Source organism: Sceloporus undulatus, chromosome 8 (genome assembly GCF_019175285.1).
Source record: "Sceloporus undulatus isolate JIND9_A2432 ecotype Alabama chromosome 8, SceUnd_v1.1, whole genome shotgun sequence".
Taxonomy (NCBI): domain Eukaryota; kingdom Metazoa; phylum Chordata; class Lepidosauria; order Squamata; family Phrynosomatidae; genus Sceloporus; species Sceloporus undulatus.
In genome coordinates, this window is record NC_056529.1 from 35,800,734 (window position 1) to 35,824,511 (window position 23,778).

The 23,778-nt window shown below is 41.3% G+C and overlaps 2 protein-coding genes across 8 annotated transcripts in view; both read right to left on the bottom strand.

Moving 5' to 3' along the window:
* ABCC6 (ATP binding cassette subfamily C member 6) overlaps positions 1-23,778 on the bottom strand; it is a 337,990-nt gene that overhangs the window by 112,041 nt on the left and 202,171 nt on the right. The window lies entirely within an intron of this gene.
* XYLT1 (xylosyltransferase 1) overlaps positions 7,568-23,778 on the bottom strand; it is a 179,801-nt gene continuing 163,590 nt past the window's right edge. For all 3 annotated transcript variants that reach the window (XM_042437345.1, XM_042437343.1, XM_042437346.1), the window contains 5 exons: positions 23,142-23,318; positions 19,306-19,568; positions 16,010-16,205; positions 13,620-13,953; positions 7,568-11,981 (listed from right to left, as the gene is read on the bottom strand). In XM_042437345.1, coding sequence (XP_042293279.1) covers positions 11,659-11,981; positions 13,620-13,953; positions 16,010-16,205; positions 19,306-19,568; positions 23,142-23,318 — 1,293 coding nt within the window. In that variant the 3' untranslated portion in view covers positions 7,568-11,658. The remainder of the gene's footprint in view (positions 11,982-13,619; positions 13,954-16,009; positions 16,206-19,305; positions 19,569-23,141; positions 23,319-23,778) is intronic.

Here is a 23,778-nt window from a genome sequence, read left to right on the forward strand (position 1 = left end):
TATATATATATATATGCGTGTGTGTGTATGTATATGTATGTGTGTATATATATATACACACACACACACACAAATGTGTGTGCAAGCATATACATGCAGCATTACACTTTCAGCTGCTCCACAGTTTGTGTGTGTGTGTGTGTATGTATGTGTGTATATATATGTATATATATATGCGTGTGTGTATATGTATATGTATGTGTGTATATATATATACACACACACACACACACAAATGTGTGTGTAAGCATATACATGCAGCATTACACTTTCAGCTGCTCCACAGTTTGTGTGTGTGTGTGTGTGTGTGTGGGTGTGTATATATATATATATGCGTGTGTGTATATGTATATGTATGTGTGTGTATATATATACACACACACACACACACACACACACATATATATATATATATATATATAAACACTCAAGCAGACTTTTGGCTGTGGCACAGTGTGTTTTTGTATATATTTGTGTGTTTTGGGTGTATATATTATTATTATTATTATTATTATTATTATTATTATTATTATTATTATTATTATTATTAACCTTTATTTATAAAGCGCTGTAAATTTACACAGCACTGTACATACAATCTTTTTAATTGGACGGTTCCCTGCCCTCAGGCTTACAATCTAAAAAGACACATACACACACACACACACACACACACATATATATATATACTCTCATCCCAATCCCAAGGGAAAGGTAGGTACATTTGCCATGGGTGGGTGTGATCCGAGTGGAATGTACCAACCCACATGATTTCACTGAGTGGATCCTTGGCAATTGCCATTCAGGGAAATTTCCTTGTAAAAGGGAATTCCTGCATGGCAAGTAACATCAAGAAGCCACACTAGGGAAAGGTAGGTACATTGCCATGGGTGGGTGATCCAGTATTCCTGAGTGGCAATGTACAACAAACTGATTTCACTGAGTGGATCTGGCATTGCATCCAGGGAAATTTCCTTGTAACAGGGAATTCCTGCATATATATAATATGCGCGTGTATATATATATATATATATACACACACACACACAACACACACACACAACAAACACAAAGATGTGTGTGCAAGCATAACATGCAGCATTACACTTTCAGTGCTCCAGTTTGTGTGTGTGTATAGATATATTGTGTGTGTGTGTATATATATGTATGTGTGGTGTATATATATATACACAACACACACCACACAAAGTTGTGTGGCAAGCATATACATGCCGCATTACACTTTCAGCTGCTCCACAGTTTGTGTGTGTGTGTGTATATATATATATATATATATATATATATGTATGTGTGTATGTATGTATGTATATACACACACACACACAAAGATGTGTGTGCAAGCATATACATGCAGCATTACACTTTCAGCTGCTCCACAGTACATATATATATATATATATATATATATATACACTCTCATACAGACAAATGTGTGTTTACACATAGAAAAGGCATCACACTTTTGGCTATACCACTATGTGTATATATATATATATATATATAAGTATGTATGTATTTATTTATGTGTGTGCATACACACACACACACACACAGATGGAGCATACCCCTTTCGTAAGTGGCTAAAGGCAGCAATTCTCGCGATATTCCGCGCTAAACAGTGACCTCATTCTTCACCCCTGGAAGTTAAAAATGTTGCGCCCTGTTCAGAGCCCCACAGAGCATGCGCAAAGCTGCCGATGCGCATCTGCAAACACACATTATTCGGCTGGTGTGGTTCTCCAATCCGCACTGGCCTCGCTTTGCGTCAATACGCATTGGCCGATCCAGAAGGCCGCCCAGGTGTGGATGAATGATACGATATGACGTGAAATCGGATCGGCAAAGCGTATTGAGAGAGTGCGAATGTGGATGCCCAATGCAATATGACGTGAAATCGCATTGGCCAATGCGAACTGACGCTCAAGAAGCCCCCGTGTGGTAAGGTCCCTGGATGTTTTGCCAATGCCCTTTCTTTATTTTTCAATTTTTGATTTACCATCGACAAACTTTCTTTTTTACTTTTTCTTATTATAGAGTACTCTTGTTGGATTAAGGATCTCTTGACAACTGCCTTAAATTCATCTCATATAACTGTTGTTCTTGTCCCTCTAGACGTATTCTGTAAAGTACAATTTAATTACTTATTTTGTATTCTGGAGCAACTTTGGTTCCTACATCAATTCATCTTTTAATTTCCAAATGTATTGGAAGTCTGATTTTTAAGTTTCAAACGAGAGGACTATGATCTGATAGTGCTCTAGGCATATCATCCATTGTATACACCTGCTTTAACATTGCTTTAGAAACTAGAATAAGATCTATTCTTGACAGTGACTTATGTCTGTCAGAATAAAATGTAAAATTTGCTGCTGAGTTGTTTCGGTGTCTCCATATTTCTACCAGTGACATATTCCCCATCAGTCTAAAAAAGTTTGGGGTAATTTACCTTGGTCATTTTAAATCCTTTGCAGTGATTTTCTATCTATCATAGAATCATAGAATTGGAAGAGACCGCAAGGGCCATCCAGTCCAACCCATTCTGCCATACAGGAACTCTCAATCCAAGCATCCCCGACAGATGGCCATCCAGACTCTGCTTAAAGACTTCCAAGGAAGGAGATTCCACTACACTCTGAGGGAGTGTGTTCCACTGTCGAACAGCCCTTACTGTCTGGAAGTTCCTCCTAATGTTGAGCTGGAATCTCTTTTCCTGGACCTTGCATCCATTGTTCTGGGTCCTGTTCTCTGGAGCAGCAGAAAACAAGCTCCATCCTCAACATGACACCCTTTCAAGTATTTAAACAGGGCTATCGTATCACCTCTTCACCTTCTCTTCTCCAGGCTAAACATCCCCAGCTCCATGAGTCTCTCCTCATAGGACATGGTTTCCAGACCCTTCACCATTTTAGTCACCCTCCTTTCATTGGGTCTATTACCCCATTAAAATCCCCATACAAATTATATTATCATGCTCACATTCAAACATTACATTCAAAAGCTTCCTAAAGAGGGCCATAGATCCCTACAAACCAAAGTCTTAATTGTTGTAAAGTTATTTCAACTCCAATAAATGAACCATTTTCATCCTTAAACACTTATTTCGCATTCAGTTTTTTTTCACATAAATCCCTACTCTGTTCTTCTTATACTTTGACGCTGCCACAAATTCCTTCCCTATTTTCGGGTGTCTAATTACTCTTATATTCTTTTTCCTTGTAAACGAACACAGTCCCAATTTGTTTTCTCCAGCAAATAGAAAACCCTTTTTCTCTCTTTAATTTCAAAAGGCTGCTTGACCTTCATTTACTGCTTTTCTCACCAAAAATAAGGACTCAAAGCAGCTAAGTACAATATAGCTAAGGGAGCAATGTAATTTGCTTTTGTATATTCCAGACTATCAGAAACCATTCAAGAAATAGCATTTGAGTTCAGTGTTCCTGAATCTGGGGTGGCGGTGCCAGTGAGGAATAATAAGAATGGGAACCTTAGCATCAGCAAACATACTTTCAGGCCTATTAGATTTAAATTGATGTGTTAACAGTCTCCTATCAAATATGTGTTTCCAAATCAGGACATTAATCTCTTCTCTCCCTGCCGCACACTCCTGTAGCCAAGGGTCCGTTTAGGGGAATTTTATTATGTTGTTATTAGTCCAAATATTGCAAGAGGGGGCTGGCTACAAGAGCCCACCAAGATTGTCTCCCGATGTGTATATGGAGAAGACCAGGGGATCCCAATAAATAAAGCTGAGACGGATATTAATAACTAGATGTCTAATTTATTGAAATAGGGGAAAAACACATGCGTTGCGCATACACTCATACACACACTCAGGACTCAGGAAAATCAGGGTTGGAAAATAGGAACAGATTTCAGGCGTTACTAAGGGTGATGCTTACCCGAATGTAGATTCCCTCCGGGAAGCGAATGGAGCGGTGATGGACAGTGAGACAAGTCTGCTCCGCAACCTGGGTTTGAGCAGAAATGCCGGCTACCAGAACAGAGGTCTGACTGACGTGGAGTAAGTAGACCTTGCAAGGCGCTGAGCAGCAAAAGTGGGGACTTTTTATAGGCCAAATCTGGCTTGAGGGCAGAGAGTTTTGGTGATTGGAACAAAGGTGTTTAATTGCTTTCTTTCACCTGGATGTCTGGATCTGATAATATCTAGGACTTAAGTTGTTCGGACAACAGACTCGAGGAGGGGTGATAGCTCCAGGGAAGGCAAACATTTTACTCTTCCTGGCTTAAGATAATCCCTTCATGCGACTTCCCAGACCTCCTAAAATGTTAATGTGAGAACTCCCTTAGGGGAGGTGTGCATGTCCTATCGCCTTGCCAGTAATGGCGGACAGGCTAGGAGTCTGGCCAGGGGTCATCCAAGGGTTATCATTGATTCCAAAATTTATATAAAACCAGCATGGGTAACACTCCCATTTATTATGTTTGCAGATTAATCTTTCTCCTCTGACATCACTTTCCCGCTGTCTTGGTTTAATGGAAATAAATGAATTCATATATCCTTTTCAGTTCGCATCCTCCCGTGGATTAGACAGCATTAATCTTATCTCCTCTCATTGCAGGAGCTTGTTACAAACAAATAAAACAGAACGGAGAGAGGAATATGCAGAGTCCTCAGGAGAAAATGATGCTAAAAAGGAATGCCTGCAGACAACTCCCAAAGCGGAGGGAAGCAAGGCTGGATCATGTTTGTAATCTAGTGGGCAAAGCCTGACAGGTTACTTTCATAAAGGAGCTATTTACAATGTGAAGTCCAAGGCTTTCATGCCCGGCATCCATAGTTTTTTGTGGGTTTTTCAGACTACGTGGCCATGTTCTAGAAGAGTTTCTTCCTGACGTTTCACCAGCATCTGTGGCTGGCATCTTCTCTGAACCCTGATGTTAAAAAGTTCGCCTGTCAGATTTAGAGATCCTAGGTGTAAGTATGCAAAATCCCTCTGAATGAAATTCAGTGAGCATGATCCTACATCTGTTGTGGCAGCATGGCATGCTTTGTACAGAGGCATGCAGAATGTATTTAGCTCTATTTAGTATGGAAAGATGATCATTGCTTTATCTTACTGGAGTAGCACATTTCATAAATGTTCCCTCTTTCAAGTGGCATGGCCATGTTTATTGGTCCGCTTCACTCATTTCCAACGGAATCTGTGAGAAGGGTGTCAACTAGGAACAGGATTGTAAGAAATCCTAATCCAATCACATCCTGGTTGGGATACAGAAGATGTTATGTTTGGGTTATTCAGACCTCATGTCATAGAACGCTCTTTTAAATAAGCCTGATTTGGACAGGCTTGTATTTTATATTGTGAAAAGATACTAGGGCAAGGATGGCCCTTCATGTAAGCAAAGTGGAACAGAGTCATGATTTCAGACTGTAAGCCTCTTTGAATCCCAATTCTGGAGGACACAGCGGGATACAAATAAATTGATGATGATGATCCTCCTCCGCCGGTTTGGCCAATTGGAGCACTGATCACTGAGTGATTCCAGATGAATTTGGAATGGCCCTGACTTATGGGAGTGGTTCAGAGACCACTGTCATCTGTTTGCAACATTTGCACTGGTTCTTTTGTCCTTTTTCTTACCAGAACAAAAGCATGTTAAGGAGGCGGATATAGAAGAGCTGCTTATTGGCGGCAGCGGGGCAGTTTTGTTGGACTGCAACTCTCAGCAGCCCTAGATGGCATAGGCAATGGTGAGGGATGATATAAACTGCAATCCAGCAACATTTGGAGGGCTGTACACTCCACATCCCATTAGGAGCCTGCTGTCCATACGTTAATAATAATAATAATAATAATAATAATAATAATAATTATTATTATTATTATTATTTGTATCCTGCCGCTCTGAGAACAATCGGGGCGGCTAACAAAGTTAAAAATACAGAACATATAAAATCTCTAATACCCTCCCCATTGTGTACCCCTTTGAATAATTCCAGAGCAAATGGAGTTTTATTGCATGCCTGTTCTCTCTTCAAGATAGAAAATTACTCATTATTTTTTGATAACTGAAATGGCCAGCATGTTGTTGTTAAACAAGATGTTTCATTATATGCAAAGAGTATATGCACGCTTTTCCCTTTCTCCATGCAACCCTTCTTTTTGCAAAAGGATAAAAGAATACCATTATCCTGCCCTTTTTTTGTTGGACTCGCATTTGCAAACATTGTTTCAATGTATTTGTGAATTGTAAAAACAAAAAAGCCACAGCCACGCAACAGCAAGAAAAAAAGGAGAAAGAATAAGGGGATTAAAAAAGTCACAGACGTCTCAAGTGCTTTTGGTTTTTTTTTAATACATTTTACAATAGTCGAGAGAGAGAGAAAGAACATACGCAGCTAAAATTTCCAAACACAGTTTTAAGGCCATATTTTAAAACAAAAAAGAGGTGAAGAAACTTAAGGCTTTATCTAAAAAGGGCAACTCATAGGATACCATGGCATGAACACTGAGTTGGAAATAGTCTAGGTAAACTGATTTACCCATAGGGAAATCGCTCAACCATTTCCCCAGGTCTTATGCTTTTAAAAAACGAGCTGGTACTTTCCGTGCTCTTCTTGTTGTCAGTGGCATCCTATATAAAACATTTAGCACACTAGATTTCCACATCTGGCATATTCCCAGCAAAACTGAAGCTGCTGTCCTTGCAAGCAGCGGTATCACTTTTTTCCCAATCGAGGGTGATTCTAACCACAAACAGAATCAAAGACAAGTCATTTATAATATACAAATGCAGCACATATGAACTGTGCCAGGTATTAAACGGCTCTGCTATCAGAGGCACCTGTACAGTATCTTGCTGTTTATTTGGCAAGGTAACAAATCTAATACTTATAAGTTTTCTTTCTTTGTCTTTTTTTCCTTTTAATTACAGAGAGAGAGAGACAGAGAGAATTTGCATAGATTATACATTCATTTCAGAGGAGATTTTCCTTCCTTCCTCCCCATTCTTGTTTTCCTTTCAATCAGGAAAACACGTTTGCAAATATTAGTGAGGTAGCACCTTTGGTCACACCCGTGAGCAAAAGAAGGTAACAAAGGCAGAAGCATTAAGACAGGAAAAATGGTATTTGTCAATAAGGGAAAACCGGGGTCCTGGTGGATCTATATTTGTCAAGAAAGCAAATGATGCAATGGCATCCACAAGCAAGTACAGGGGGTTAGCATGAGACTATTTTCCTTTGAAACTATAAGAAACAGCAGGGAATAAAAGAGATGACGAGACAAAAGACTCTTTTGGACACTGACATCACTCTTACAGCCACATAAAAGATATTTAGCTGAACCTCTTAGCGCTTCCTGGAAGCATTTGAAATGCCATCAATTAAGATTATCCTTTGTATGAATTCAGAGGCAAGCTCCTTATATGATGCTGGAAATTTAGGGCCTAAACAGAGAGGCCAAAATAACACTGCTTCAGGTCATTTTGGAGGTATGCTATTTACTGGTAAATGATACATGTGTCCTAAGAGGTTGGAAGCTGTGCCAAAGCCATGCTCCATACTTCGGCGCAGCTTCTGGACTCTTCAGATGCATGTGTCATTGAAATAGCATACCTCCAAAGTGACCCGAAGCAGCTTTATTTTGGCCTCTCTGTTTGGGCCCTTACATTGACACTATCTTCAGCAGCCCTTGCCTAAAGACCTGCAGCAAGGGAGAGCCCACCTCCCCTCCAAGTACTTGGTTTCCTTGTTGAACCGCCTTGACTAATCCATAAGTTCCTCCAAATGCTGAGTCAAAATATACCCTGTGAGCCTATTAGATAGATTAGACAACTTGAGCCCATTAGAAATCTGCCCTTTGGGAAAGCAGAGAACAAGTCTTTGCTGTTTTGATAAGCCTTCAGATTTTCGAAGACTGCTGCCCCAACACTAACAGTTTTCTTTTCTTGAGAATAAACATACCCTTTCTTCCGATGGTTTGTACGAAACATTTAGAGAATGGACTAAAGAATCCTGAGAACAGACTGTTAACCACTTCAAATCACAAATGCTGAATTACATTTTTTAAATATTTGAAAAATTTCCTGTAGAAGAAAACTAGCACAAATTGTTTGGGAAATCTCCCCACGTAATGATAACTTGTTAAAGAATTTACAGTGTCTGTGTCCTTTACATCTGCAAGGCATTCTAAAATGCTATCCCCAAGGTTGCAACTTGAAGTTTTACAGTCCACTCATCTACTTCAGGATTCGACTATGTTTAGAACATGGACAGATGACCTTGTGTTATTGCTTATGACTTTCTGAGCATGCATACGCTTGGCAAGAGACCTAGTATTTCCCACACCAGCAATTATTTACAATGCTATCACAGGTTATTTGAATTAGGCCTCAGTAGCTCAATGGCAGAGAACCTGGGATGTTCTGCAGCTCTTCTCCACTACATAAGATATGAAAGATCTGTTTGGAGGCAGTAGCAGAGAGCTGACCTTTTTCAAGATCACTTGTACTGCAGCATTCAGTTGGTACTAAATGTGTGAGTTCTTCTTCACATGATCCAGAATGCTTACTTTCCCCAAGATTATGGCTTATGTGGAAAACGTAGAAGAGACTTGCACATGGCTTGATGAACACATGAACTAAGGTAGTACATATGTGCATTATCTATCATCAGTCAAATGTCAGAGACCATGGTGGAGACCATGGGGATTCAGATGTTGTTGGAGAACTCCCACTAACCTTAGCTAACATATGCAATGGTGATGAAACGTGCAAATTACATACCACCAGCAGCTGGAGAGCCGTACATTGCTGCCTTAAACAGAACACTTTTACATTGGCTCCTATCAACTGAAATACCTTGTACTTTGCAAGGAAGTACCCTAAAGATTTGCATGGTAGGATGTTGGATTAAAAGCTACTTTGAGCATGAGAACACTGGACTCTCTCTCACTGTCATGAAGGTATTAGCAGTAGACTTGATCTTCTGGTGAGGCCTGGCCATTTGTCCACTTGGTGCATAAACAAAGTCACCCCATCTGGAAGAGTTTATGTACACTTGATTTTTTCAAAGACAGGGCATGGATTAGATAGATATAAACTCCACTCAGGCACTCAGAATGTAATGAAACGTGCTATAAAGTCTAAGGGGGGCATGGAAAATTATTCTACTTTCAAAGGTTTATTAGCAATAGTATAAATTGTATTAATCTCTCCTTCCCATATTTGCGTATAACGGCTGTTTGCAAAACACAATAACCTGGTATTGTAGTGAAAATAAGTACATGCGGAAAGGAATATGCCAGACTTGCCCATCCATGACTGGTCTCCTCATGTACAGAACAGCAGTTTAAGAAGGTGAGCCTCTTCTATGTTTTCCATGCAATCCATAATCTTGGGAAAAGTAAGCATTCTGGATGATGTGAAGAAAAACCCACACATTTAGTACCAACTCTCCTCTTCAAACTGTTGCTCACTATCTGAGGAGAGCAAGAACGAAGAGCAAGAAACACTCCCTTCTTTCCTTTTGTGTTGATTTTGATTATATTCTGAACGCCAGAATAGGGCTACAGATGGATGGTTATGACAGTATGAAATACAACAACTGCTCCTAATTGGATGGAAAGCCCCTCACTCTTACTTTTCAAACTCACTTTAAGTGGCTCCTAACTTCGGACTGCAACTGGACTACAACTCTCTTCCTCCCTAAATGCTGTTCATGTTAGCTGGGAAGGATGGCAGTCCAAGAATACTTAGGGAGCCATCAAGGCTGAGAAACACTACTTTAGTATTTGTTTTCTTTATTAATTTTGCAAGAATAGAAAGAAACTAAGGGGAAGGAAGGAGAGTTTTTTCTTTTGTTTCAAAAAAGAAAAAAAGGCCTTTAAAAAATAAAAGCAGTTTTAGTTAGTAAGATAAGATTTATCTCCAAGCTGCACAAGCAGCACCTACTCATTAGTCATTGACTAAAACACAAATAAATACCTACGGTTTTCCTCCTTTGCAGCCTCTTTTGTGTCAGCTAAACATTTAATGCTCTACTTTTATGCCAGCACAGCTGACACCGCAAATCCCAAAAGTCCAAAGCAAAGTGGAACAGCTTTAAACCAAACAAGACGACAAGAAAATAGATCAGCAAGACATCAGGGTGGCAGGGTTTACACTCCCCACCACTGTAGCTGTTGTTTTAAAAAAGGAATTCAACCATTTCTTGTTACTTGGTGACGTTATCAGCCTTTCTGACAGGGAGGAGCTGGCTGTGCATTGACAGCCATGGAAGTCAGAAATGAGCATGGAAGGGGGAAAGAGGGAAGAGAAATGTTACTTTATTAAATCAACTACCACTTTATAATGGCTGGCATATTCAATAACTGAACTAAAAAGACATTCTTTGAGATTTGGCGCTCCATAAACAGACAAGAAATTTGAACTCAACTCAACGAAGCACACCCGTGTGTTACCTAAAAACATGTGCATATGTGTAAAATGTCCAAATTGTGCCAAAGAGTTTAACCAGAAATAATTTGCATCAAGTAGTAGGGAGAAAAAAATATAAAAATACAATTTAAATGTTAGTAGAAACTAACATTTTCACTATGTTTCAGCCTCAGATCTGACCAATGTGTCGGAGCTCCAGAATACGAAACGGAAGTCAAAACTCGTTTAAAAGTTAAATGTAAGATAAATAGATGTTTTTGGTTCGAGAGTTTGCTTTCAAGTCAATTCTTAATTAGAATTGCATAAAATTGGCATGATATGAGTGAGGGAGATTGTGAAATTGACAGATTTGCCTGTAACCTGGGGCCAAGCAAGAATGTCAGTTCAGTTGATTTCTAATCCGAATTTGTCATAATTCACAACATTCATATATGGGGAAAATTAACACTGACACACTTGCCTACCTCAAACTTAATAAAGAGGAATGTTCCTGTTTATAGATTATAAGTGCTGCCATTTGTACTGCTATTGCAGCCAGTTTCTTTCAGTGCAATCCTAATGCATATTTACTGAAAACGAAGACCTAATGTATTCAATGGGGATGCATCTCTAGTAAGAGTATTTAGGATCGCAACCCACATCTTCTACACAGAAACAATCTTGTGCAATTGTTCCATAATCTGGAAAGTGAAATCTTGAACCTCTGCAAATATTAACAGGCAGAGGTAAGGCTTTTAAAAAGTAAAAATGATTATAAAGGAGAAAGGGGGAGAACTTATGTATTGCTACTGAAAACCTGACTTGGCAAATGTTTGCTAAATGTCTATGAGGATACTTTTGAAGTGTTCAGGACTAGTGGCCATTTTATTACTCCTGTCAGAGATGTCACTTTTTCTGGGGGGGAAAGTGTGTGAAATAAAACAGCGAAGAGCTGAGATATGATTTCAAAATCTATTATATATGTGTTATGAAAAGGCATGTTTTAAAATAACTTTCCTCCTTCCTCTCCCATTAAAAAGAATTTGAAATGATAATTCATTGAGGAAATAACTAAACATTCCCATCTTTTCCCACTCCGAACCTTAATGACAAACAATTTGCAGATTTTTTTTCTTGAGGAAAGGAGTTTTAAAAATGTTGTTTGCATTTTGAAGTGCAGATAGATGCTCACTCCCACACAAGTCACAAAAATGAAGTTCAATTCCCTTTAAAAGCCAACCAAGGGCATACCAGGTGCTACCTCAAACGGCCATCGGGTTTAACAGGGCCCAACTCAGACTTTGGGTCTGGGCTGAGGGAACTCCAAGATGTCTGGCTACAGGCCTGCATGACTGGGCAGGAGGTTGGGCCAGTGCTACAGATATCAACAGCTGACCACACGCTTCCAACTAAGCTGTCCACCCAGTTCTCTAGCTTGGTGTCAGTGAGTTCCGCATTCTTCTTGGCCTGGTCCACCTGTGCAGCGTGGATGGGGATGTTCAAAACGGGGTTCAGGCCTTGGAAACTCTGCTCCATGTAGGCATTTTTGGGTGGTCCACCATGCAGCTTCATGACTTCTTCTGAAAGGAAAAAAAATACAAAATGTGTCCAACAAAAAAATATATATTTAATTGTTCTATTCCTCCCCTCCTCCATTGGTGCTGGTGTTAAAAGTGTTGGTGGAAACAGTTTAGAGTCGTAGAGTTGGAAGAGACCGCAATGGCCATCTAGTTCAGCCCCATTCTGCCATGCAGGAACTCTCAGTCAAAGCATCCCCAACAGATGGACATCCAGCCTCTGCTTAAAGACCTCCAAAGAAGGAGACTCCATTACACTCCGAGGGAGTTTGTTCCTCTGTCGAACAGCCCTTACTGTCAGGAGCTTCCTCCTAATGTTAAAGTGGAATCTCTTTTCCTGTAGCTTGCATCCATTGCTCTGGGTCTTAGTCTCTGGAGCAGCAGAAAACAAGCTTGTTCTCTCCGCAATATGACATCCCTTCAAGTATTTAAACAGCATGCCAGTCAGTAAGTGACTGTGTTTGGTGAAGTGGCTCTGCTGATAGCAATTCTTAATGGACCCATGGCTGTTTTAAAGTCTCATGCTCCTGCAAGAAAGTTGCAGTGGAATCAATCTGTGACTCAGAGGCTGAAGACTAAGACTTAGTTCTCAGACGACGAAGCTCTAGAAAGAGGTGGTTAGAGTGTTCCACGAGGGTCATCATTTGGAACCTGTCTGACTCTGGGTTCTCTCTAGAGTGATGTGGAGCTTCACAATCAATTTGTGGTGAGAAGAGTTTAAAGCTATTTAAATGGGATTGTTTCTGCATTTTAACAAATGAACAAATGAAATCAAAATGAATATGAATGTGGAAATAGGATGGAACAGATAGAAAAGTGGCACAGGTTGGATCCATCCACCTCTTAGTTCTAGTAGGTTAATGCTGAGTATCTAAATAATAGCAATAGCAAGTACATCTCTATACCGCTTAAGCTAATTGCCCCCAACAATCGGGGTACTCATTTTAGCTACCTCCTCGGAAGGATACAAGCCTGAGTCGAGCTTGAGCCCTTTTGCTGGCATTGAATTCACAACCTTATGGTTTGTGAGTGAATGGCTGCAGTATAGGCATTTAACTACTGCGCCACCAGATCAAGATGCTATAAGAAATCTCTTTTTAAAAAAAGGCTAGCCACTGGTCTGTAATGAAGCTTTCCACTACTCAGATGTCTGATGAAGAATCTCCAAAATGCACAGCTGGGGAAAAGGACCAGATTTTTTAAAAAGGCAAAAGGGTCATATATATTACCTATTCACAGAGCAACTGAAACCATGTATATATGAAATCAAACCATGTATATATGAAATCAATGTCCTTGTGTAAAGAGGTATATTTTTGTCTGGGATTATAACCTGCACTTTTATTATCATAGGCCTGTTACAGATTGCCAAAATAAAGCTGCTTCAGGTCTCTTTGGAGGTATGCTGTTTAAATGATGCATGCATCCTAAGAATCTGGAAGCTGCACCAAAGCTGCACTCCAGTGTTTAGGAATGGAGTGTGGCTTTGGCGCGACCTTCGGACTCTTAGGACCCATGCATCATTTAAATAGCATACCTCCAAGGAGACCTGAAGCAGCTTTATTTTGGCAGTCTGTAACAGGCCATAGTTAAACAAATTTGTTTTGATCTGTTTGGAGGCACATTTTGAGAGGTACTTACCTTGCCTGATTGATTGCCTGTTGGAAAAGGTCAGAGGAGAGACTAGGAATTTGGTTTCAGCCACAGCTACCCAGTGATGCAGGATTTTAACTGTCCATAATCCAGGGCGGAGAGGCAAATTCAACGGTGGTTTGTAGTGAGTAAACTCTGCACTGGATTCTATCAGGATATCGTATGTGGCGGCAATGACATTTATGGGGTCTACCCAAATGACTGTAACCGTGACGTTGGGGCCTTTCCCCCACTTCTGCATGCCAATTGGCTCATCCATTGGTCCAATGAGTCCACCAAAATTCCGGAAAATTCGTTCTTTAGCATCCCAGTCTGTTCCAATCTGAAGAGGGATATCACACTGCATATTAGGTGATGAGGAATCAAACCGAGTTCAAATTAATAGACTCATACCATACACCCCGAGTTACGCTTTGCCCTGTTGTCTCCCAGATCCTAAGGGAAGTTAGCAGTTGAGGGCAGGATGAACAACAGGCACAGCCCAAGCCAATCAAAATGGCATCCATTCCATGCACTAACGCTGAATGGACTGGCATCTGAATGATCAAATCTGGAAATGGGAAAGTAAGCTCAATTTCACTTAAGGGAGTGGGGGGGGGGGGAGAGGAATTTGGGAAGGAGAGAACAAGTTGAATGGCACATGACTCTCTCTTCCAACATCTTGCTACCAGTATCCAGCACCCTCATTTTGCCCCATGGCAGAACTTTCTCTAATAAGTGGAGATAAAAGACTAATGGAGGAATGCAGTCAGCATTTCCATTCCTCCACAAATGTGCATTTGAACCCTGACACCTTTCTTTGCCAACAGGCTAGAATAGGCTCTTCAGAGTCTTCAGCTGGCAGAGCTGGGTTGCTCACGCAGAGGGAGAAGCCTGTCGCTCATCTCTTATTTATGCCACAATCAATTCATCAAACACTAAACCTAATCATTATACAGTCAGCCCTCTATATCCACAGATTTTTAATACATGGATTCAACCATTCATGTCTTGAAAATATTCAAAAGAATATAAAGTCTAAAAAGCAAACTTGATTTTTGCTCCTGACTCAACTCTTGAAACTTAAAACATCTCTTATTCCAGCTCCTGCTTGGCCTTGTATTTAAAAAAATTGCCCAATTATGCCTTGATTACTAGTTTGTGTCTCATTGCTCACCACAAACAGGAACCATTAGGTTGACAGAGCAGAAGCTAATTGCCTGCCACCTAGTTAATTTTGTTCTTGGTGATGAATTGCAGCTGCTAATGAGGCCAGAAACAAACTTTTGGAGTTGCAGAGATACAGTCTTGTGCAGAAGTCTCTTACTCCCCTTAAATTAAATAAAATCTATCTTGTTTTTCCAGCCTCCCCAACTTCCGGGTGAGGCATACTAATCTTTCTTAAGAAAACTTGCATGTCTTGCCGTTCTCACCACAGCCACTGTGGCTCATTTGTTTGCACTTTCCCTCTGAGCCCAATCCATACAACCTGCCCAGATGGGGATGCAAGGCAAGATGAAGCCACTGCTCCTTCTTGCGCTTACCTCTGCTCATTCCATGGGGAAAAGCAAAGAACAGAAGATGTGAGAACAAGAAGATGGGGCAGCAGATCAAGAAGGATTGGGGCTGGTGGAAGCCTGCAAGGTTATGAGTCTTGGGAAGTAGACAAAAATGCCATCCCCTGATGCTGGGTGTTTTAATGGGTTAGACTGAACAAATTTGGAGGGTTTGAGGGGGTGCACTTTTCCCACAGGATCTACCACAGCCACACAAGCACCCAAACTTTGCTGTTTGGGAGGTCTACTAACTTGGGGAAAAGGGTAGGGGCCTGAGGGTATACAGTGAAACTGCTACTCCTCGCGACTTCCAGAATTGATTTCCCCCCACCAAAATCAGCTTTCCAGCATGAAGGCCCAAAGGCCTTGAAGTGCCACATGTGGCTTGTGGACCTTACTCAGCCCATCCTTAGGGCAGACTTTGCAATTGCGGTAATAGTTCAGCTGTTATATTAACATGCATTGTTTTTCAGCCAACTCATGAGATGCTTGCATGGCAGCCAAAATAACAAAAGAATTGCAGATCTCAAGAGATATAGTTCAAGATGTGAAATGGCAAGTCAATAATAATAATAATAATAATAGTATTTATTTATCTCCTGCTTTTTCTCGAACAAATCAAAGCAGATTACAGGAATTGTTTTATTTTGCTTTATTGTTGTGATACGTTTTGTATAGGTGTTTACTTATAATAATTTTTTAAAATAAATGTTTAAAAAAAGAGTAATTGTTTGCATTTTTAATTTCTGCTTTCTTCTAAAGTGTTCAGGGCTGTACATGTTGCTCTCTTCCCTCACAGCAACACTGTGGAATAGCAAATCGTCGTAATACAGCAGAACTTACCTCTGTGAACTGCAACCTTTCAAAATCACTTGGAGGACTTGCAATTTTAAATACTTTCTTGGGCACCACCCATGTCTCTAAGGTTTCAAGCTTACTGGCAGCCAAGTTAGTCGCATGGTGCTTAATGAGAAAACCCTGGAAATGATCAGCAAGAAAGTAGAGATGGACTGAGACGGGATGCCCCATTGGGTAGTACCTGTAAAAATACAAAACATTGATTGGTAAGAGGCTGATAAATTGCTGAAAGAGTTAATGACTAGAGGGAAATAGACATTGGTTTGCTGGAACAGGGATGGCATACAGCTGGAGGCCAGTTCTTGGCAAAATGACTTCTGGAGACAGCGACTGAATTAGCAAGTGGATGGGAACCACTCCTTAAATTTCTCACAGTGTTTCAGAGCCACTGGAAACATTATGGAAAAATATACACAACATCTCTCATACCCAGCTGCGACTTAAATGCAGGTTGAAGATAGGTGTAACTGGCATGTCCTGCTGAGTTCCACCTGCTCCAGGGCTGGATGCATTCTTGCTAGCTGTTGTGTGCCTTTAAATGGTTTCAGACTTATTGTGACCCTAAGGGTTTTCTAGACCAGATTTATACAGAGGAGGGTTGATTTTGCCTTGCCTCTGAGGCTGAGAGTGTATGCCAGTGGAGATGAACCTATGGCATGTGTGCCAGAGGTGGCACTCAGAGCCCTCTCTGTGGGCACACACTCTGTCACCCCAGCACAGAGTTCACCAGTTTGTTGCTAGAAAGCCAGAGGAATGTGGCACTTTGTGATAAATACAGTGCACCCGCGCCATACGCGGGCGCGCCATACGCGGCCTTGAGCATACGCGCTCAAGCTGCGGGGCGCACGCAGGGAGGAAGGGGCGGCACGTCCCATTCAATTAAATGGGTGCGCGTGCCCGTTGCGCCCTGCCCGCGCCCGCGCCGCCGCGCCGCCACGCACGAGCCCCATTGTTTCCAATGGGGCTCGAGCATAGGCGGAATTCGCCTTACGTGGCGGGATCTGGAACGGATCCCCCGCGTAAGGCGAGGATGCACTGTAAGTGGGTTTTGGGTTGCAGTTTGGGCACTTGGTCTGTAAAAGGTTCACCATCACTGGAGTATGCCTTGCCCAAGATCACCCGGTGAGTTTCCATGGCCGATAGGGATTTGATCCCCAGTGTCCTAGTCCAACACTCAAACCACTACACCACACTGGCATACTATATGTATTATCCAAGCCAACCAACAGCTAGTATCAAGAGGATGATGACAAAGTGCACGATGAAGAGATTGTGGTTGGTACTAGAGGGCACTGATTGGTGCCATTCAGATTTTATAAGCAAGTAAAAATAACCAATTTTGTTCATTTTGATAGAATGGAAAGTAAAATGTTACTTTTTTCAAAATGTATCTATAATGGTAATTAAATGCTGAGGGGAGGTTTTGGAATGATATGTTGTGAGCCCTCAAGTCATTCCCAACTTATGGTGACCCTAAGGCAAACCTATCAGTGGGTTTTCCTGGCAAGATTTTTTCAAGGTGTCCTTGCCTTTGCCTGCCTCTGAGGCTGAGAGAGTGTGATTTACTCAATGGGTTTCCACAGTTGAGTGGGGATTCAAACCCTTTTCTCCAGAGTTGCAGTCCAAAACTCAAACCACTACACTATACTGGCTCTCTTCTTGCTAGCTAGCAAAGTGGAAAAGACATGATGCTTGTGTTCCTGTATACAAGATTGTTTTGCATGGAATCTGAATCTGTGGTTTTACATGCTGGTTAGTAAACTGAGATTAAACTGCAATATAGCAGTTTGGAACCCATGGAAAATAATTACTTAGGCAATGATTTCCAAAGTCAAAGGTAAGGCCAAGCTGCAAGAACAGTCATGTGTGGGCACAACTCAGATCCTCAGCTCAGTCACCCTTGCTTAGTAAGCTGTTATCTGAAGTGACCCCAGAGTTAGCGACAAGAACCAAATAAAGGCCTACATTCTAAGCATTAGTAAACCAATACTAATACTAACAATAACGCCAGTTGTTGATGACTTGACTAACAGGAAAGAAAACTGCCAAGCCATCCATGAAATAACTGTGCATCTTCATTTGATGCTTCATTAATTTATATTCTACCTATATATTAGTTTAAATATTTACAGGATCCATTAAATTAAATGTAAGCTAATGAACTCTCAGCAGCAGTTTTAATAAAATTAGAAAAGAAAAATAAGCCTGGAAAGGAAAATGGATCTTTTTCGAAATTGAAAGGAAAGCTTCTGCTGAAATAATTACAAGCAAGAATAGCCTGCAGGAGGCACCCTTTGCTTTTGGTAGTGGATGAACTCTCTCTCACTGCAGTCTCCTGACCCCTGCCAGTCTCAGAAGTGCTGGTGGCACACCTGGCATTGACTCCGAATGTGATCTTCAGTTGCATGGCTTTTATTTATCTCTGCCGATCTCACCATCCACTCACACTGCCAGAAGCACCAAGAAATGAGGTTGAGGTAGTGATGACATTAATAATAATAGCAACAACAAACTAAAACACTGTGCTCTCCATTCAGCAACTTCAGTCCTCCAAAATTCCAGCCTGGTATCATATTTAAATATCATATTTAAATATGATACCCCAAAGGCACCAGATCCTGCCTGGATCTTGAAAGCTAACCAGGATCAGCTCTGGTTAGTACTTGGATGGGAGACTGCCAATGAATACCAGGTGGAAGAAACTGGCAAAACCACTTTTGAGCGTTCCTTGCATCAGAAAACCCTACAAAATCCATGGGACTGCCATAAGTTACAGGTGATTTGAAGGTGCATAAACATGCACCTCAAATTTAAAGTAACTGCTAAAATGAACCTTGCCTAGTGTTGAAAACAGGCACCGGGTGAGCATCTCGAAGGCATATATTGTATGGTCCGGCAGGGGGATTACCGCTGAAAGGGCACTGATTTTTGTAGGCACTCACACCATCCCTCTCAAACCAAATGGAGAAAGGTGGCTGAAAGTTGTTACTGTTATTTATATAGTGCATTTCCCCCAAAATTGGTAGTGTATTAGTTAGAGTTAGACTCCAGTATACAACTATAGATACACATTACACTTGATTGCTGCCAAAAGACTTCCAGATTCTAATCCTCCTTGAACCAGAAATTGACTTGGGCCTGTCACTCTCAGTCTGATCTACTTCATAGGGTTGTGATGTCAAAACAGGGAAGGAAAGAACAAGGCATGCTTCACTGAATTCAATGGGAAAAAGAAGGGAAAGATTAACTAATAAAGACAACTGAACAATTAATAAATATACCGGCAGCTGTTGTCACCATTAGTGTGGAATGAAGTTTCTGCTCTCTTGAGGCCCAAATGAGAAAACGAGTGGTATATGGTTAGTGCAACGTCACTAATGCTGTGGATACCATCTGGTTCATCATAGACATTCTCCCAGTATGATCTAAGGCCTGGTGTGCCAGATGGATAGTTGCCATACAAGTAGTAATCCAACTGGCCAATTATTTCTTGATTCACCACTGCTTCAAATTTGCGTGCGAAAAAGGTTGGTCTTGCTGTTTGCTGTAACAATAAGAAAGCATTTAAGAGACAAAATGGCTTTTGGATTCACTACCTATTTTTTTAAAAAATATTTTTATTCCAGCACAAATTTCTTGATATAAGATCTGATATAAGGTTACAGTATTACATCTCAATGCAGGGCTGGCACAAGACCAAATGACACCTTTGTTTCTTGTGAAGAAAAACCCAGTTGGATCACCAGTTGAATCTAACTTTGGCTCTCGTTGGGCTTGACTGCAAATAGTCGCCGGCTAGTTTAGGGTTGCAGGAAAGGCTATGGCCCTTATCACACGTGAAATAGGAACTCCAATCCCAAAGCCATTCTGCAGGGAAGGGAAAGCAGAGTCAATTCGAATCCAAGGCAATTCACGTGATGAGTTATCACATGTGAAGGTTAAATTGTGGTCATTCCTAAGGCAAAGTAGAGTGACTGCAAAATAAGTTATCACATCAATTTGGATTGGCACCCTTGCGCATGCTCAGTGGGCCTGAGAAGAAGCCCAGGGAGAAACATTCCAATAAAACCCCCATGACAGCTTCACCTTAAGGATCAAGGTGAAGGGGGATGAGGATGAGGAAGGAACAGGACGAAGGGTGACGGGGGTGGGGCAAGATCAGGGTGATCTTCCACACCAGACCAATTTGGATTGAAATCAAAGTGAGCTTGGAAACAATTTTTGTGAATTTGCTTGTTACCGAATTCACCTACATCAGGAGTCACTTTGGATTGACTTTGGATCCAGCTTGGAACGACCCTCACCCCATCCCACCCCACCCCATCATGTGTGATAATTAATCACGTTTTAATGTGAATTCGCATGGTTGGACCCGGAGTGGCTTTGGATTGGAGCTGCAAAACCCGTCGTGTGATAAGCTCCTTAGTCAGAATATAACAAGGCTTGTCTTTTTGTGCTGCCACTGCAAATCCAGAATCTCATTTGGACTATGGCTGTGGATCTGTATGGCAGGGCTTATCTGAGTTAAGTGGGACTTGATGGTCTGGCTTATTATGCCCAATTGGGGTGCACTTCCAAATTTGAGGCCACAAGTGCCTAGAGCTGGAATGGGATCTGTGCCACATCCAAGCCCATGTTTCTTGAATGTTGGACTCTTTGCCTTCCTTAAATATTATCTGAGTGTCAGGATTTGGGCAAGGCCATGTCTTATTGGGTGGCAATAGCAATGGAAATAGCAAGTACATTTCTATATCACTTATCAGTGCATTTAAGCACCCCGTAAGCGGTTTACAACGTGTAAGCTAATTGTCCCCAACAAGCTGGGTACTCATTTTAGCGACCTCCTCTGAAGGATGCCAGGCTGAATCGACCCTGAGCCCCTGGCTGGTATTGAACTCACAACCTTGCAACTGTGAGTGAGTGGCTAAAGTACTTGAATTTAACCACTGCGCCACCAGGGCTCCTGTGGCTGACTCTGAATGTAGTGGTTACTCTACGGAAGCAGGTTTTTTGTAAGGTTAATGGATTTTAATTGCCCATCCCATCATGTGGGATGCAGTTCAATAGTATAAAAATATAAATAAGTATAAGATAAATGGGTATCACTTTGGTGGGAAGATAACAGCTAACCACATGACCACCAAAGCACTCCTCGGATAACGCTGGCTCTTTGGCTTAGTAACGGAGATGAGTACTGCTCCCTACAGTTGGTTACAACTAGATATTCATGTCAAGGGCCTGCCTTTACCTTTTATCTTATGACCACACCTGTCCCAAATACTTTGGATTACAACACATGGTTTCATAACAATACACTATTAGAGGGAAAAATCCATTTTCTCCTCAACTACTATGATGATTACAGCTAAGCTCACATGGAGCATGAAAACGTAAGCGAGATGACAGCCAGCTTGATTGTTTCTGCTCAACTAAAGGTTCTGCAGTTTGGACTTTGACAGCCCTAGCTGACAATTTTGCATTGCGTTCCCATCTTATCATCAATTCTCTTCCTCTAGTCCCTCCCTTTTGATGACACTATGTGCAGAAGTAGCACTGGAAGCTTTCATGTTGCGCTCTCAGAATAAGTAATGTCATTCAGTAAAGTTGATTTAGTTCTTTCCACAGAAACAGAACTGTCTTCATGTAATATTCAACAACCTCCACATTAGGGAGAATGTGGCCTCACAGATGTTGTTAGATCCCGTCCCACTGAGAAGTGGAGTTCAACAACATCTGGAAAATTGGAAAAGTTCCCATTCCTGTTTTAACCAATATAGAGGCAGAAATGTAGAAACATTGGAAATGGAAAGAGAGTTATCGAGTCTCAATTCAATTTTGGGAGGATGAGTGAGATTTTCACTGGACTCACAGCTGAAGGTAAATAGATAAACATTCCTGTAATATCTCTTATTAAATAAACAGCAACAAAATTGTTGATGTGCTTTCTCCTGATGTGTTTTAACATCACATGTATTCTGGCCCTGCATGTCAAAGAGATGACACTTATTAATGTGGAGGTGTAAACTCTGAATGTGGGATGGGTTGTTAGCAGTGTAAGGAGTCCAAGTCTTCAACTTGTACTAGCACAAATTTCTCCAGCTTTGTTCCCGGCAGACCTTGCCCCTTGAGATTTTATGTCAGGGGTAGGCAACCTTTTTGACCTGGGGGCTGGGTTGCTGCCCCTCAGACAACTGGGGGGCCGAAGCCAAAAAATAAATTATTAAATAATTTTTTAAAATTATATAAATAAATAAACTGGGACAAATATAGGACAAAATTTTCAAATGGAGGACACTTTTTTAGAAAATGCAGGACAAGCGAAAAAATTTGCTGATTTTTTAAAAAACGTTAATATAAATGCATGTTTCTGAGGCTTCTATAGACAATTGCCCCCCCTTGCCCGCCTCCTCCTGATAGGCCAAAGGCCCCGGCGGCAATCGGCGGCAGGACCGGGCTGGGGCCAGTCCCAAGGCCTCGCCGGGCTGGATCCAGCCCGCGGGCCGTAGGTTGCCTACCCCTGTTTTATGTGCTTCTTTAGCACCACTCTGCTAGCTTGTAAAACGCAACCTTTTTATTTTATTCTTTTCACATTTTCTTTTATTATGGCAGGCTTGAGAAGCCTCTTGCCAAGCTTGGAAAGTGTGATGTGCCTTCTGAAGAGTGAACTCCACCATTCATATTCACATTTGGAGTGGCTCTAATCCCATTTATTTCTCCTTTTGCAGCCAGATGGTTTGGAAACTGCAAACCTGGGAAAGAAGTAGCCTTGCTAGAGCCCTAAAGCTTTCTCTCAGTCCCAGGATCACTTGGTGAGAATATGAGCTGTTCCCAATCTCTAGAATACTCTTCCATGAGAAGCTAGGATGGCCCCTCTCTGCTTGCCTTTTGGTGGCAAGCAAAAACAGTTTTATTCAGGCAGGTTTTTAATACATAACCATGGGATGGCTTTTACATGGGTGCTTGTTATATGGGGTGTGTGTGGTAATAATAATAATAATAAAACTTTGATTTATATTCTGCTTTTTGAGTTTTAAAATGTTTTTACTGTGAGCTGCTTTGAGTCCCTGTCTGGGAAAAACGCAGCATAAAAACAAAATACATAAATAAACAAACTTACTTGAAATCGGTGGAAATCAGCCGGCTTGAAGTCATTTGGAGAACAGCCACACCAGTCCACAATGTTCTTGTATTGACATTTGCATCCCAGCTTGCGGTTCCAGTTTGTGATACGCAGATTGTTGTCCACCATGGAGTCACAATGAGGGCTGTTTTCCAGGACAGTGTGGAAGAAAGACTTTGGAAAGACAACCCCCCCCCCCACAAATTTGGGTGCATTAGATCCAGGGAACACAAAGACTTGTACAGGCGAGAGGCTGTTACAGAAAAATGAGCTGATAGAGGAACTCTCTCCCCATTTTAGGAGGATGCCAAAGACTTTTAAAAACATTTTCTCATTGTTGTTGTGCTTTCAAGTCATTTCTGACTTATGGTGACACCTAAGGTGACCCTATCAGGGCTTTTCTTGGCAGAATTTGTTCAGAGGGTGTTTGCCCTTGCCTTCCGATGAGACTGAGAAAGTATGACTTGCACAAGGTCACCCAGTAGTAGAGGAGCAATTTGAATTCTTGTCTCCCACTATCCTATTCCAACACTCCAACTACTATACTACACTGACTCTCTCCCATGTCTTTAATTTTTTAAACTCTTGCTGTGGTTATATATTTTAAAACTGACCAACTTAGGGGCGTGACAGA